The sequence below is a fragment of the Strix aluco genome, chromosome W, assembly GCF_031877795.1.
Source record: "Strix aluco isolate bStrAlu1 chromosome W, bStrAlu1.hap1, whole genome shotgun sequence".
NCBI classification, from domain to species: domain Eukaryota; kingdom Metazoa; phylum Chordata; class Aves; order Strigiformes; family Strigidae; genus Strix; species Strix aluco.
The window spans coordinates 15,886,795-15,903,961 of NC_133970.1; the positions used below are offsets into that span (position 1 = coordinate 15,886,795).

The window sequence follows — 17,167 nt, forward strand, 5'->3', positions numbered from 1 at the left end:
GAAATTGGGACGTGACACCTGAGATGCCTGTCAATGAATTGTTTCCTAAGTCCTTACCTTGCTTTAGGGATCCTGATGTACTCCTATCCCCTCACATAGTACTAATTCCAGATCCGAGGCTTAAAGAAGAAAAGGCTAGCAAGATCTAGAATATAGGATTTATTCCATACCACACCTTTATAGGACACCCGACTGAATGTCAAATTAAGTTAAAGTCCTATTTCATCACAAGACTAATATCAGAATTTCAATATTCTTTAAGACTGTAAGAGCATGGTAACAATGTAGTTACACAAAATTAATGCCATCATAAACTAGCACAAGCACTAAAGGATTCTTGCCCAATTCATGTGCTTACCACACCTGTCTACTGCAGGGGCATAAGCATAGGTGCTACCACGCAGTGAAACAGATCAAGGACTGCTCAGATTGTCTTCAGACTGTTATTCTGCACCAACTGTAACTAAGGAGCTGACTCAAGTGATTTAATAGTAATGGCTCAGTTTAGAAGATAACATTAATTTTTAAAAGGTGTATGTACAATATCTAGTGACAGCACCTTATAGAATTTGGGTTGCTTCTCTTGTTCAATAGCAGGAGTATTTGTACTGCTTTTGAATGCATTTTAGTCAAACCTAGGTTTGCCCAACAGAAAGCTATCACATTAGGAATTAAGAATATTTTTACTACTTAGAGGTAAAAAGAAGATTGCTCATCAGTCAGGTTACCTGTTTTGTGTTTTAATGACCAGGTGAACAGTGAGTCCATCGTGAATCCCATGCTGAATCAAAGTATCTTGATCTTTTAAAATTTTTCCAGCAAATATCAAAACAAGCTGATCAGTGTGGGACTTGAAATGCTTAGAGATTTCTTCCTTGAACTAAACAGAAGTTAATATTATATAGTTATATAACTGAATACTGAACTATTAATTTTTTAATAATTTAAGGAAGAATTATTTTGCTCACATTTATTATATTAATCCACTTGCACAATATGTTTCACTTTATACAGCCTAAAAACACTTCACTAAGTTATCTCAACTTTCTTTTTATCCAAAGGAAGATGGGAAATTAAGTCATTCTTTTTCCATACAATTAAAGTCACATGTTTCATATCTAGATCACTAAGTATATAGCTGGTAATAACAAAAATTGTCTTCCACTTAAAGACTATATTGTCATTTCAGTCAGGCATGTACCCATGATGCAATAAATATATAGTAGTACACATGCCATCGAAACCATCTGTTGCTGACATGCTGAGGATGCAACAACACATTATGTTAATTCAGTCCACATTTGTGCAGGCACTGAAAGAAGTAGTATCCTTTCTTCTTGGACATATTACTGCTGCTACCTTTCATGTGTCAAAACTAGCAATTCTTTCCATACAGTCAAAAACTATTTCTTAAGCAGCTCTGCTCTCTCATCCAACTCATGACAGCTACATGAAATGTGCTTCCAGCCCAGGGAATGGTGATTAGCCATATTTCAGCTGACCATGAAATCAAACCTTAATTAAAACTGAACCTGGAAAAGCAATTGTATTTCTTCCTGCCTTCTTAACCAATAACAACCATGTTATGCTTTGACTGACTTCTGACTGAGATTCATTATTCTATAGAAAACTACTCTCTCAAAAAAAGCAATTTATTCAATGTGACTAGTCAGTAGACTAAATGTTTCTGAAAGGATCTTAGACAGTTAGGAAACCCTCCAGAAGTTCACAATATTTAACATTTTTCAAGTAGTATGGTCAACTTGATTTTTAAAAGAATCCTATTCAAAACATCTTAGTGAACTCTCATACAGGACCCCCAAGTATTAATCTTGCAATGATTTATTATTGAATAACTATATAAGAGGCAGGACTAAAAAAAGGAAAACCCCATTGTATTATACTCTGAAGGCGAGTCCTTAATTGAAAAGGTTTATAGTATATGAAGAGATAAAATAGATCCCCAAAAAATGAGCCTGAGAACAGAGAACAGAGATAAGAAATCTCTGTACCTGGGTAGCAGGTAGCATTTGGTCAGTTACAAGTCTGCTCACACAGACGTGGTTGCAGTTCTTAGAGAAATACCTTTTAAGTCAACCTTTATACCGGTAATATTTAGACTTGCAAGCATTCTAGGAAGCCATTTAATCTGTTCCTGCCTGAAGTGGATTACTTACCTAAATTATTCAGACTTTGTGGTGGGTTGACCTTGGCTAACCACCAGGTACCCACCAAATCGCTCTATCACTCCCTCTTTAGCTGGAAGGGGAAGAGATAAAATATGACAAAAGGCTCATGGGTCAAGATAAGGACAGGGGGATCACTCAGCAATTACCATCACAGACAAAACAGACTTGACTTCAGCTAATTAATTTAATTTATTGCCAATCAAATCAGAGTAGGATAATGAGAAATAAAAACAAATCTTAAAACATCTTCCCCTCAACTCTCCCTTCTTCCCAGGCTCAGCTTCACTACACTCCTCTACATTTTTCCCCCTGCTCCACATAGCTCCCCTCTCAGGGGAGACAGTCCTCCACAAACTTTCTCTGGCGTAAGTCCTTCCCACAGGATGCATTCTCCCCAAGCTGCTCTGGCATGGGTCACCCCCGCATGTTGCAGTTCTCCCAGCGCAGAACTACAACAGCAGGGGCTTCTCCTTCCCTCAGAATCCCAGCCTTCTTTGGGCACAAGTGCCCGCTCCGGTGTGGGGTCCTCCACAGGCTGCAGGTGAATCTCTGCTCCACCATTGACCTCCACGGGTGGCAGGGGGCAGCCCTGCCATCTCACCATGGGATACAGGGGGGCTCTCTGCTCCGGCACACCTCCCCCCTTTCCTCCTCCTTCCTTCTGATCTAGTATACTTCACACCTGCTAGTAGCCATGGTTAATGATTATGCTAGTAGCTATAGTTACCACACATATGGAGAATAATAAGAAATTCATAAAGAATAGGCTTTGATTTCCAAACCTTAGAAATAGGTAGAATGTCCTGAACCATGAAGACAGTGTCTGGGATTGTGTTAAGGATGAGTTATTTGACAACCTGGCAAAGTGACTATTCGCTTACTTAACTTGGCAATGAAACCAACTTTTGGGTGTCCTTAAAGTGAACTACCTTCATTATAATACCAAAAAACACACCCACAGGTCAAAGAGACCCCTGCCCAGGTTAAGACCCTTCCCCTGAGCATGCGTAGTGGTAGAAGCATTATGTAAACTGTATTATAATTGTATGTTAATCACTAACCAATCAGTCTCTAATAGGTGTGTTATGGAAGAGTACTAATCTCCGATTTTTATGTATAAAAGGAGCATGAAAACCTGCTGTTGGTGTGCTTGATTTGTGGACAAGTCCACTGAGCACCCAGGCCTGAATAAATACAGTATCTCTCCTGAGGGTGTTAAGATTGGGTTATTGCATGCCAGGCACGAATCTGCTTTTCAGAGAACACTTCCACTGACCTCGGTGTTCACATAGGTGTCCTTCTCGTAACTCCTTCACACAAGTCCCAACCCCCTCTCAGGTTCCCCTTCTATAAATATGTTATCGCAGAGGTGCAGCCACCATCGCTAATTGGCTCGGCCTTGGCCAGAGGCAGGTCCGACTTGGAGACGGGGGTGCTTCGAGAAGCTTCTCACAGGGGACCTCATCCCCCACTACCAAAAAACCTGCCACACAAACCCAGCACAAACACCATCACTCCAAATATTCCCCCATCCTCTCCACAGCCAGAAAAGGCCTTGGCACTGTGTAAGCACTGCTCAGCAATAGCTAAAACATCCCTGTGTTATCAACACTGTTTTCAGCACAAATCCAAAACATAGTGACATACAAGCTACTATGAAGAAATTTAACTCTATCCTGGCCAAAACCAGGACAAATACATATTCCGTTGCAACATAAAAACAGCAGAAATCCTCATAATTTGGTACAAAGTAAATGCATAAGAATAAAGAACTACCATACTGTGCCAGACCAGAGAGTAACGATGTTTATCCAAACTCATTTACTATTGTATTTTCCACAATAGGTTGTTACAGTGAATTCCACAACTTAGTTGTCTTCAGAATGCTGATGTAGTAGTATGATCAACATCGTTTACTTTATCCTAAACCTTGTTACACATTTTTAGAAGCAGCTATTTATCCATGTGGTTAAGGAAACAAGACACTTAGAGCTTAATCACACAGTATCTAATATTACCAGTATGCAAGTATCAAAGCATATACACTTCCCTTTCTCTACTAACACATAGCCATGGTAATTAGATGATCTGTAAAAATAGCACTACAGTAAGAAATTAATACAACAGCCTGTGTACCAGGACCACAAAAAAACTCCTACAACAATGAATGTGGATGATCCACGTGTGCAAGGGATCTCTTTCCAGCCAGTGTAAGATGACTATTATGAATACCGAGACACAGTTTTGTCTAACTGAAGCATACCTACATTAAAAGCCCAACATAGCTGCAAAAAGTGTCAGGTCTCTTCATCAGCATCACTTGCATTCAGTAGAACCTCAAGACTTCTGAATGAGAAGATATGAACAGAACCAGCCCTTCTGTTTGATGTTTCATCCACAACAGAAGACCATACAAAACCTAGGTTACCATCTAAAATATTTTGCAAATGAGTCTCCTGATTACAAATACAAGAGATTAGCACATCTACAGCACACTTGTTGTTTAGGCAGATGTTACAGAATCATTTATGTATCTGTAAAAAAAATTCTGAAAACCATTTTCAATACAAGTGTGAGGTTTTTTGTTTTAGATTGTCAGTATCTAATACGTTGCTTCTGAAAAAAGAAAATATCAAAAGATTCAGTTTTCAGCATCACCCAATCTTTTCCAATACTGGAAGAAGATTAGCCCTTTTGTTTTTGGTTTTTTTTTTTTAAGGACAGGAACAGTATAGCTTTTTTCCCCCGAGAATGTTTTTAGCAGCACTCTACCACTTCTTGTTTACACAGTTAATGATTTCCATACCAAACATCCTCAAATTCACATGATCTTAAAATGCAATACTCTTTAATAACAGAACTCTGCTCTTTTGTTCCACAGTAGAGAACAGGCTCCACAAGTCAAGTTAGAACTTATTACACCTGCTCAACTTGATTGCCTCTGAAGGTTTTTGACATGCATAGGTGATGCAGTCTGTTGATGCACAGTTCAGGGGAGAAGCAAAGAATCCAACTTGCACTTGTAACTGAGCTAATATTAGTAAAAATTTTGTCACTGAACAAAGCCAATGTCTTAGTATACACATGAAGTAGAACAGCTGACTAAAAAGGAGACACTTCTGTACAGTCACTTTGCAGAGCAAATCCATACTTTAAACATTAGAATAGAATAGTTCAGTTGGAAGGGACCTACAATGATCATCTACTCCAACTGCCTGACCAAAAGTTAGGGCACGTTATTAAGGGCATTGTCCAAATGCCTCTTAAAGACTTGGGGCATCGACCACCTCTCTAGGAAGCCTATTCTGGTGTTTGACTACCCTCTTGGTAAAGAAGTGTTTCCTAATGTCAAGTCTGAACCTCCCCTGGCGCAGCTTTGAACCATTCCCACGCGTCCTGTCACTGGATACAAGGGAGAAGAGATCAACACCTCCCTCTCCACTTCCCCTCCTCAGGAAGCTGTAGAGAGCAATGAGGTCGCCCCTCAGCCTCCTTTTCTCCAAACTAGACAAACCCAGAGTCCTCAGCTGCTCCTCAGAGGACACACCTTCCAGTTAGTTAACGTTACCTTATCAACAACTGCTAAATTGGCCCAGGATGGTCCCATTAAAAAAAAAAAAAAAAAAAAAAAAAGTTATCCTAGGTAAAGTAGAAAATCTTAAAACCCAAATTTTCATCATTTGATATGTTACCACCATATAATGATTCAAAGGCACTTTGCTGACTCAAAGTATGCCATCAAAACCAGCAAGTATAGTAGCATTAATGCCCATTCACATGGCAAAGTGCTGTGAAAGAAAACAAAAATGAGAGATACTTTCCCAATTCCTCTCAACCTTGGTTTAATAAGACACATTAAAAAAAAAAAAAAAATACATTAACAGTCCTAAAGAGGACCCAAGGAATTAAACATCCAACTCTCGCTGAAAACCAATGTAAAACAGGCTCTTAAAACTGTGACTGCTTTGAAAATATTATCTAGATGACAATTAAAAAAAAAAAAAAAAAAAGGCAACAAAACTGCTGACTCTTCCCAAACCAAACTCTGTTTTGAACACAGGATAGGACTTTTGACACTGCCTATGGTGTACAGCAGATGAAGCATAGCTAGATAGCTCACCCAAATAAGGCTTCTATGGAAGCCTTTTCAGTCTTTCATGACTTCTCAGAGAGTTACTGTCTTCCTCTGCCTATAAGTTAGCCCTTGCCAATTATGCATGCTAGTTATGCATCCAAATTGTTTCCTCAAATTTCCACAAACAAACCAAACCTATAAAAAAAGTTATTTCAAGAAACAAATTCCAATTCTTGATGAGTTTACAAAGCTAGTAGTCCAGAAAACTGAGGTAGTGCTATCTAGAAGAAAGAAAACTCATGTTCTAGCCAGTTCTATTCCTTCCAGACAACCTTCAGCAAACCACTCCAATCCTCTATACTTTGACTTAGGAGGAAGGATCAGCAACACTTCCTTTCTCTGTAAAACCACTTCACGAACTACAGATGGAAACAGAGCAAGTGTAATCTGGAACAATTCACTTAGATTGGAAAGGGATATAAAAAGGATTATGTGTAAATAGTAATTCTTGCAACAGAGCTGGGGGGGAGGAGTGGGGGGGTGGCTGCAGGGGTGGCTTCTGTGAGAAGATAGAGCCAGTGTCAGCCGGCTCCAACACCAACCTGATGCTGGCCAAAGCTCAGCCAATCAGCGACAGTGCCTCTGGGATAACATATTTAAGAAGGAGAAAAAAACTGATGTACAACAGCATCCAGAAGAAAGGAGTGAGAACATGGGAGAGAAACAACCCTGCAGACACCAAGATCAGTGAAGCAGGGGGGATGAGGTGCTCCAGGTGCTGGAGCAGAGATTCCCCTGCAGCCCGTGGTGAAGACCATGGTGAGGCAGGTTGTCCCCCTGCAACCCATGGAGGATCACGGTGGAGCAGATACCCACCTACAGCCCATGGAGGACCACACACTGGAGCAGGTGGATATGCCCTGAATGAAGCTGTATGACCCTGTGGAGAGCCTGTGCTGGAGCAGGTTTGCTGGCAGGACCTGTGGCCCTGCAGAGGACCCACACTGGAGCAGTCTGTTCCTGAAGGACTGCACCTTGTGGAAAGGACCCACACTGGAGCAGTTCGTGAAGAACTGCAGCCCATGGGAAGGATCCATGTTGGAAAAGTTTGTGAAGGACTGTATCTCATGGGAGGGACCCCATATTGGAACAGAGTAGAGCGTGAGGAGGAAGGAGCAGCAGAGACATGATGAACTGATCACAACCCCCATTCCCCATGCCCCTGTACCGCTTGGGGGAGGAGGTAGAGAATTCAGGAGTGAAGCTGAGCCTGGGAAGAAGGGAGAGTTGAGGGGAAGATGTTTTAAGATTTGTTTTTATTTCTCATTATCCTACTCTGATTTGATTGGCAATAAATTAATTTTGCCAAGCCAAGTCAGTTTTGCCTGTGATGATAACTGCTGAGTGATCTCCCTGTCCTTATCTTGACCCATGAGCCTTTTGTTATATTTTCTCTCCCCTGTCCAGTTGAGGAGGGAAAATGATAGAATGTCTTGGCGAACACCTGGCAGCCAGCCAAGGTTAACCCACCACACCTACCCTTATACTGAAACATCAAAACGAAACTCACTCTGCATAAAAGTATCTGCAAACAAGAGACGTTAGAGTATTATTTAAATAGGTATTCGTATTTTATTATACCTGCCAGTGAGAAAACATTTGCCAAGTACCTTGGTCAGATAGATGCATCTTGAAAATATCAGTTAAGTCAACCATCAGGTAAGTCAATATACATTCTTCTAAATGTTTCTATGCTATCGAACAGCAAACTACCATTGTTCTAAATCATTTTTAATAGAGAGTTTCCAAATTCTGAGAAAAATAAACTACTTAAGTGCTGAATAGTTAATCAAACAGGGTTTCTTTATTGCAAAGAAATGTGAATAATCAGAGCATATTACAAGGCTAATTCCATAAACAGTCACACAGATGTATCAATGGTGTGCTTCAGTGCACTGAGACATAAGATGGCGAAAAAAACAATGCTTTATCTTTAACAATTCATGCACTCAAGTTCCTTTAGTGCCGACAGAAAGCTAGATTGTAATAGTGAAAAAGGAGAACAGATTGGACTATATTAGTTCCAACCTCTTTTGGTTGTACCATTCAATAATCCCTGGACTACAGGGAAGACAGAACTGGTTATGTTAAAAGAACTGAAATTAAGCTCTCCTTATGAAATAAAGTGTTATAAGAAATATTAAAAGCATATAGAAGTTAGGAAAGATGTTCCACTATCAAATCGCCCAATGCTCCCTTAATATGTACACATGATTTTTATATGCCAAACACGGCCAACTTGTGATTGTGAAAACCAGGCACGAATCTGAAACACTGGATTTACGGATTTAAAGTTTCAACAATAATATTTATTCAAATTTTAAACAGAGAATACAACTGTAACCGCATCTCCACTTGTCAATAAACAGAGTCCCAACACGATGTATATATTTACACATATAGTTCAGTAGGTGAGTTTATAATTGTGTAGTACAGAAAGCATAATTTTCAGGTGTATAATTAGTTTAAAAATATACTACATGCTGATAATAATAATCTCTTACTACTGAAAACTATATCCTGCACTGAAGAAAGGTTGACATTAAATAAAAATACAGAAAAAAAAAAAAGTAAACTGTTTTCTATGGTTATTATGAACTAAACTTGATTTCACTAACTTTTCCAAACAGATGAAATTTTCAGATAATCATAGGATTGACAATAATTCTCTGCAAGAACTGCAGGCTTTTAAGATTAATAGCGCACATTTGCTATATCCAAATCCTGTTAGCCTAATAATTAAAAATATAAAGCTATCTGCATACATGCTGGTAGATAGTAACTCTGAATCAATTACAATAACATCTTGAACTTTGCCAATGTTGCTATGTTGGCATTCCAAGAACGCCTACAGGGTAAACAGAATAAATGAAGAAAATAAAATTACTCTTAGTAGAACAGGTTCCAACACCTCATCACTCAAATAATTCAAGTCATGCGCTAAGAAGAGACGGCAATGCGCTAAGAAGAGACGGCAATGCGCTAAGAAGAGACGGCAATGCGCTAAGAAGAGACGGCAATGCGCTAAGAAGAGACGGCAATGCGCTAAGAAGAGACGGCAATGCGCTAAGAAGAGACGGCAATGCGCTAAGAAGAGACGGCAATGCGCTAAGAAGAGACGGCAATGCGCTAAGAAGAGACGGCAATGACTGCTCACTCTGTGTATAAGTTTTACCAAAACACACTGTTAAGTCAAGCCCACAGAACCCACAAAATAAAACAAAGGAAAAAAATAAAAGACAAACAGAGCTAACTGAGCTAAAGTCTCCTGTGTATTGGGATTTCAAATCAGCAGGCTTATAGGTATTCATCTTTACCTGCCATGAATAGAAGTTTTTGTACAGAACAGCGTATGGGCCTGCAAGTTCAGTATCATATCAAGTCAAGAAAGCAAATATTTGGTCCTTGTCCTAATAGGGAGCCAAGCTGTGCTCAGCATAATCAAATAAGTTCCGTGAAAAATAGACAGATGGGCGACACAATCAACTGACCCTCCCAGTGCAGTTTGGTACTTGAGGGCTATTTTCCATTCTAACCTACGTACTACCTGTTCTTAGAGGCACAACGTAGGATCAGCAATAACAAACCCTATGTTACTTTAGTCTTGTAACATAGGAAAATCTTCCTCAAATTTGAACGGTTGCAAACCTGACTTACATCAATAGAGCAACATAAAATACATTTTGTGTAGCCATAAATTTAGCCCAAATAACCCAAAATATTTATCTAAAAGTCTTAGGGTTTTGTTTTGGCTGTATTCTGAAGTGACTGTAAACAAAACCAAGTCACTAAGTCATAATATTAGCTACAGGAACACACAGCAAAATAAAAGCTATTCAGCTGTACAAGTTTAGGCATTCCCCCCCACCCCAATAGGGCAGACATGGAGGGCTTGCCTAATGCCAACAGAACAACCCACTTGCTGATCCCATGTGCATTTAAACAGATGTTCAATTTGTTTATTTGAGGCTAACCTATTTTCAGGGCTGGCTCTAGAAATATCACATCTATTGCTATTATGCTATATAATGCTTATTATTAACAACAACTTATTTTGACAATTTAAGAAAAACAGCCAATACTAGTCACACTAGAGTCTTGCATTTTTTTTTGTGCTAGCTGTAACTTTATTCAGGAATCAAAGCAAATGGTACACCCACAGGGGCAGCAGCAGTCTTACTTCACAGGAAGATTCAACTGCAATTCTAATCTGTTAATATCAGCTCAAAGGGATACCAAGACAATATTTAAAGACATCTATAGACAATGAAGACATTTTAAAGCAATATGCTCTATTAATCACTTAAATTTTTATGATTGTTTTCAGTAAAATTTATGGGTCTGTTAGCTTGTATAACGATTTCAGTTTTTAAGACAACCGTCTACTAGAAAAACCTGATATTCCCATTGGGTTCTTAAATTAGAACCAGCATGCTTTATAAAAAACAAAACGCAACTACAAAGAATTTTACAGCTAGGTGGCGCAAAAGTCTGTAAAATGTATAGAGCCAACACCCTGGCTAGAAGATCAGAGCTTTTTAACTCACTTTGCATTTCCCCTCTGAAAACAACATGTCTTCTGACTCATCAGCAACTAATGTTTTAAAGCTCCGTTTCTATACATCTTTTGCACTCTTACATATGTAACCGTCTTTTTGGTGAGGTTTGCAGTTACCAACTGCACAAAAAAACCCCACCCATGATGTCAAGTTGCATATATTGAATTTCAGAGAAGTTTTATAGAAAATGAAATCAACTCTGAATCTCCTTCAGAGACTGGCTTTATAGATATCTGCCTTATGCTTTGACCACACCTTTCCTATGATTTGTAGCCTCCTAATCTAAAAAAATTAAATCCTAGTAAATACTCACATGGAAGGCCTCCAAAAAACTGAAGTGCTGCAGGAAATAGTATCAATGACTCAGTAGGTGCCACAGTTTCTCTTGAACCAAAGGCACAATGAGATACTAGCTTTCATAAAAACTTAGAACAAAGACCCTAACAATTCAGAGTTATCAGACACTAATACACTGAAGCACAGCAGAAGCTGTGCTTTATTTGTAGTAGAAGTTTCATACAGTCTAAAAGACCTGGCTTTTCTAAAATTAAGAGATCTTTGGCATAGCCTACTCGCTGTTTCTAAAGCAAATTTTAGATCAAGATAATTGCCACTATAGCACTGTCATGTAGGTGATTGCATATGCTTTCTACAGTTGTACTAGTTAGCCAGCGAGCCTCCTACTGCCAGACTGAGTCAGCTCGGCAGGGCAACTCAGGATTACGAAACGAGCTACATCCACCTCCCGGGCCGGCTCTCAGCATCCCAACAGGGAGGAGCCGCGGAGGAGACGACACCGAAGGTTTCTTCACCACTCCGGATAGCCTCAGTTTAGCAGCGGCCCTCCACGAGGACGGCCCAGCCCCGATACCCAACAGCACCGAGAATAGCTCGGATAAACAGAAACTGCTTTGTCACCGAGAAGGGCCCTCACCCTCCAGCATGGGAGACGGAAACCACAGGCCAGGGCTCTTCCCCCTGACTACCCTCCCCACCCACCACCCCCAACTCCTCACCTGCTGGATGCTGCTGGTCTCGGGCACAGCGAACTCTTCCTTCTCCCTAGGAGTCTTCACTGTGATTTTGATGATCCGCGGCTCGGCAACAGCGAAGCCCTGCGCAGAGGACTCAGAGGAGCTGCGAGCCCCCGCGGGCCTCTCTGCGCTTTCCGACATGGCGGGTGGGGCCTGACTCGCTCCAGCCGCACGATTCCAGACGAGTCCGCGCCGCGACCTCACTCCCAAAGCAGCAGACAGAAACAACCAGCTAATCCGCGGCGCGCACTGATGACGCCCCGAACCGGAGAAGTTACTAGAAAGGGGGAGCTGTCTCCCTAGGCGTGGGTTTACTTTCGGCGCGCTAGGGGCGGTAGTTTGAAGATTTTAAATCTTAAAAAGAGACAATAACAAATAGTTCCTTAGACTGTCATATGGAAGTTTTAAATTTATTTTCGGATATAGTCAGGCGACCAGTACTCTGAAATTCCAAGTAAAAACATTAAAAGTGTTATTATGAGTTTTACAATATTAAAGTGTTGATGTCCTACATATAATTACACTATTACTTGCATATAATATAATGCACAATGATATTGTATGAAGTAACAAAGCCCTGCCATGACCTGTATGACTTTCATGTTAAAAAGAGAGGGAGAAAAATTATATACAGCTTCTGAACCTATGTAAAGAGAGATCATAAAATTGCCTTTTGCTTCTAGGTTACTTGTTTAGCATCAGCTTAAGGGTAAAATTTAATATCTCAAATAGCAATCTTTTACTACTTTAAAAATATGGAAGCATTCCATAGCTGGGAATCAGATTTTTTCTCAAACATGGACAAAAAAAAGACACACACACACCCCCCATACCCCACCCCATTAATCCATACTTAAATTTAGTGTCACCAAATTAGGTCCTTTCCCAAAACAGTGATTTTCCTATCCATCAGATAGGAAATTCCAGATTCCTATCCCTGTTTCAAATATATGTATGGCTTTGAATTCTAGAGTCAAATGTCCTTTCTTCCTTATCCTTAAATTATCCTGGAATTACCTTTTCCTACAATAGTCTGATTCATCAAGTGATTTGATGGCTTGGATAATTTCTCAGAAACTATTTAAATTAGTTCAGTAAATTTTTACTAAACCACTTAAAAGGTTTTAAAACTGGAATAGCGAAAAATGGCTAAAGCCTATCCCAAGTTTTGTCTGTCCTAGAGCTTCAATTTGTTACAGTAAAAATTATTTCAGGCATATTTAACCACTGAGCCTTTCCTTGGTCATGCTGTTGAATTCTGATTCAGCAGAGCACTTTGACACATGCTAGTGATATATTTTCCTATTGACTGGCAGAATGAGGGCCATTATGAAATATCATTTTGCACTGCAATCAAGTAGTGATTTCAAGCAGAAATCAAACAGATCAAAGGACAAGATGTTCCTCATCCATGGCTCTTAGTTTATATGCTATTTTATGCTGACTATGTCATTTTACACTGCTGTATGGTATTATTACTTGGAGTACAGTTTGTACTGAAATAGCACAAATTCTACCTGCTTAACCTAGTGGAGATTTACAAATTTTCATGTTTACAAGTCAGATGAGAGAATTAATTATCTGTGTTATTTAATGAGAATACCTGAGGGACAAAGAATACAAATTCATATAAAAGAATAACTTGCAAATCATAAAAAGCAAAGAGGAATTTTTAATGGTAGTTTCATCATCTTAATTTTGGTACAGATAAAATGGAAAAAGGAGTTTATTTACCTATACTGAAAGTGTCAAGGCAGAAAATACCCTGAAACATGATAACATGCTTGTGTGTTCAAATTGAGATAGTTCAGAATACAGTTTATACACAATGCATAGAAAATTAAAATGATCCAGCAAAGGATTTTGAGTTCTTACTCCTCCATAGGCTGTTTTTATTTTGAACAAGATCTTTTCACTTTTCATTTCTTTACACTTGGTTTTACTTTTTTTTTCCCCACTTCCTTCTTTCCTCCTGTGCTTTTATCTCCTCTTTCTATAATCATTTATTATGATAGACAGGGACAGGGTAATCCTGGTTATACATACAAATTGGGGGACAAGAGGCTGGAGAGCAGCCCTGCTGAAAGAGATCTGGGGGTTTGGGTTGATGGCAAGTTGAATATGAGTCAACAGTGTGCCCTGGCAGCCAGAAGGGCCAACCATGTCCTGGGGTGCATCAAGCACAGCATAGCCAGCTGGTCGGGGGAGGGGATTGTCCCACTATACAGGTGCAGTCCCACCTCAAGTACTGTGTGCAGTTTTGGGTGCCTCAGTATAAGGAGGACATCAAACTATTAGCATGTGTCCAGAGGAGGGCAACCAAGATGGTGAAAGTTCTCTAGGGCAAGATTTATGAGGAGCTGCTGAGGTCACTTGGATTGTTCAGCTTGGAGAAGAGAAGGCTGAGGGGTGACCTCATCACAGTCTACAACTTCCTCAAGGGGGGCAGTGGAGGGGGAGGTGCTGATCTCCTCTCTCTGGTGACCAGCAATAGGACACGAGGAAATGGTATGAAGCTGCAGCAGGGGAAGTTCAGACTGGACGTTAGGAAAAGGTTCTTCACTGAGAGGGTGGTCAGTCACTGGAACAGGCTCCCCAGGGAAGTGGTCATGGCATCAAGCCTGTCAGAGTTCAAGGAGTGTCTGGACGATGCTCTTAGTTATACAGTTTAGTTTTAGGTAGTCCTGCAAAGAGCAGGGAGTTGGACTCGATGATCCTTATGGGTGTCTTCCAACAAGAGATATTCTATGATTCTATTATCTGCACAACTTTTCTGCATCAACTTTGATCCTAAAGAATGTAATTCAGAATAAGTTTGATATTAGAGACAACAGTTTAATTTTTATACCATTCCTTTCTCCTCACCTACAATTACAGCATTTACTGCAGCAGTTCAGCTTCTTTATGTACAGATAAATAACTTTATACAGTACAAAGTGCTTATTAATAAACAGATCAAGACTCAAGCCAGACAGAAATCTTGCACAACTCTCCTTCCAGTGAAGTCTCTAAACTTCAACAGCCAGGTTAGACCACTAATGTGAACTATACCAGGTGTTGTAAATGTTCATTAGAAGTCAAATTCTGAGAATTCTTCCATATAATTTAAAATACTTTATACTCCTAATAATTCCAAATAATGTAATTTTCAAAATTGTTTCCTTTAATTGTTTCTTGTTAATAGGTATCCAAGAAGAAAATTCTGCCTTCTGATAGACCTGATTTACTTCGAGTCAAGCATCTTACCAGTTTTTATTTCACCTTAATTCCCAACTCTGACTAGACATCTCCAGTTTGTGATTTTTTTTCCATAGGTAGTTAATTTAATAAAATGTAGTTACATAAATTTGAAAAAAAAAACCACAAACCAAAACAAACAAAAAACCCACACCCCACACACAACTGAAAATGAACTTGCAGTGACCAGAGAATATTTTGCATCAAAATCAAAATACTGGCTCAAGCCAAGTTGAACCAAATTGAGAATATCAGTAAAGGTTTTGAACCAATTTAGCTAAACTCAGTTTAAAGTTATACCTTAAGTTAAAATGATGCAAGTCTGAGTTTAGACAAGGCCTCAGGTGATATAATTACATTAAAACTTACAACCAAGATATCTCCAAAGTTTTGCTATAAACTAGACATAACATTCCTTATTTTTCTCAACATTAAAACCAGAAGATAACACATTCACCTTTCATGTTTTTCATGCATAGGGGAAGAAAGGAAAAAAAACATTAATTTCTACTTTCATATGTCAAAAAGGAAAAAAAAAAAAGAAAAAAGAAAGAAAATAAAAACCCACACAAGATATGTATTAAGTTTCCCTTCTCATTCCTGAGTTGAGGTTAGGACTCTTGTTTCAGAGTCAATTAAAAAGGTTAAATTGAAAATGCTGCATGCTGAAGTGTAACTAGATAGACAAGTTATCTTCTACTGCTGTTAGGGGGCTCACTTTGTGAATACCCTGTCTTTAATATAGCAAACCATAGCCATAATGCTTTGCTAGAACCAGAGTACAACATCCTTGTTAGTTCATCAGTAATTCCAGTAAATGAAATGCTGTTATCTCACTTTGAGTGGGATTTGTCTTTACTCTCTAGAAGACATTAAAGAGCTCCATAAAAGTAGCATTAGACAGGATATATTAGACAGAATATAGCCCCAGGCTTCTGAACTATGACTGCTAGTTCTTAGCTGGAATCACTCTTTCAAAGTCTAGAGAGAAAAAAAGAAAAAAAAACCCACAAAACCAACAACATTCATCAGTTTGATTATCCTGAGCAGTAGACAGGCAGTTTTCAATTGGACTCTACTATCCCTACTTATTTTTGTTGGTTTATTCACACTATTATCTCAGTAAATAGGAGTCTTTCTTTTCCTTCTCTCTATTCAGCATTTGTCACCTCACCTTTGGTCTTGAAATTCTGGTAATTTGTTTTATTTCTTTAAAAGGCATAACCTTTATTTGCTGAGTCTTCCTATATATGTTGCTACATACACGATTTACAGCTTATTTCAAAGCAACTAGGAGAAATACACTGGAAATCAGAAGAGTGACAAATCTGGCTATCGGTAAGTTATATACATTCACAATCTAAAATTACTCAGATTATGGAAAAATAGCAACAGAATTGCTAAATTTTCAGAAGAAAGCATTGTGTGTGTGTGTGCACGCTCCCCCCCGAAACAGGCTACAACAACTATAAAATAAGCTTTCTCTTTATGAACATTCAGTTATTAGAAATTGTGGTGGTTTGACCTTGGCTAAATGCCAGGTACCCACCAAGTCGCTCTATCACTTCCCCCCTTTCCCCTTTTTTTCTCAACAGGGCAAAGAGGGGAAAGAAAATAAGATAGGAAAACAAAACAACCCTTGTGGGTAAAACAACAGCAGTTTTAATATAAGCAAAGCGAAGCAAAGGTCCGCGCGCAGAAGCAAAAAAAAGAAAACAGATTTATTCTCTACTTCCCATGAACAGGCGATGTCGGGCCTTCTCAGGAAGCAGGGCTCCAATACGTGTAGTGGTTGCCTCGGAGGACCAAGGGTGACCCCACCCCCTTCCTCCTTTCTCCCAGCTTTATACTGAGCAGACGTCATATGGTCTGGAATATCCCTTTGGTCAGTTCGGGTCAGCTGTCCTGGTTGTGTCCCCTCCCAAGATCTTGCCCACCCCGTCCCACTGTGGGGGGGAAATGTCAGAAAGAGCCTTGGTGCTGTGTAAGCACTACTCAGCAGTAGCCACACCA

At 39.5% G+C, this 17,167-nt stretch overlaps 1 protein-coding gene across 7 annotated transcripts in view; it reads right to left on the bottom strand.

Annotated features, from left to right (window-relative positions):
- LOC141917649 (ubiquilin-1-like) overlaps nucleotides 1–12,244 on the bottom strand; it is a 29,112-nt gene extending 16,868 nt beyond the window's left edge. For 6 of the 7 annotated variants that reach the window (XM_074811010.1, XM_074811009.1, XM_074811007.1 and 3 more), the window contains exons 1-2: nucleotides 11,900–12,174; nucleotides 729–880 (exon numbers count right to left, since the gene is read on the bottom strand). In XM_074811010.1, coding sequence (XP_074667111.1) covers nucleotides 729–880; nucleotides 11,900–12,058 — 311 coding nt within the window. In that variant the 5' untranslated portion in view covers nucleotides 12,059–12,174. Of the gene's footprint in view, nucleotides 1–728; nucleotides 881–11,899 lie in introns of all 7 variants that reach the window. The other variant, XM_074811012.1, reaches the window with a different exon arrangement.
- Nucleotides 12,245–17,167: the final 4,923 nt, after the last annotated feature.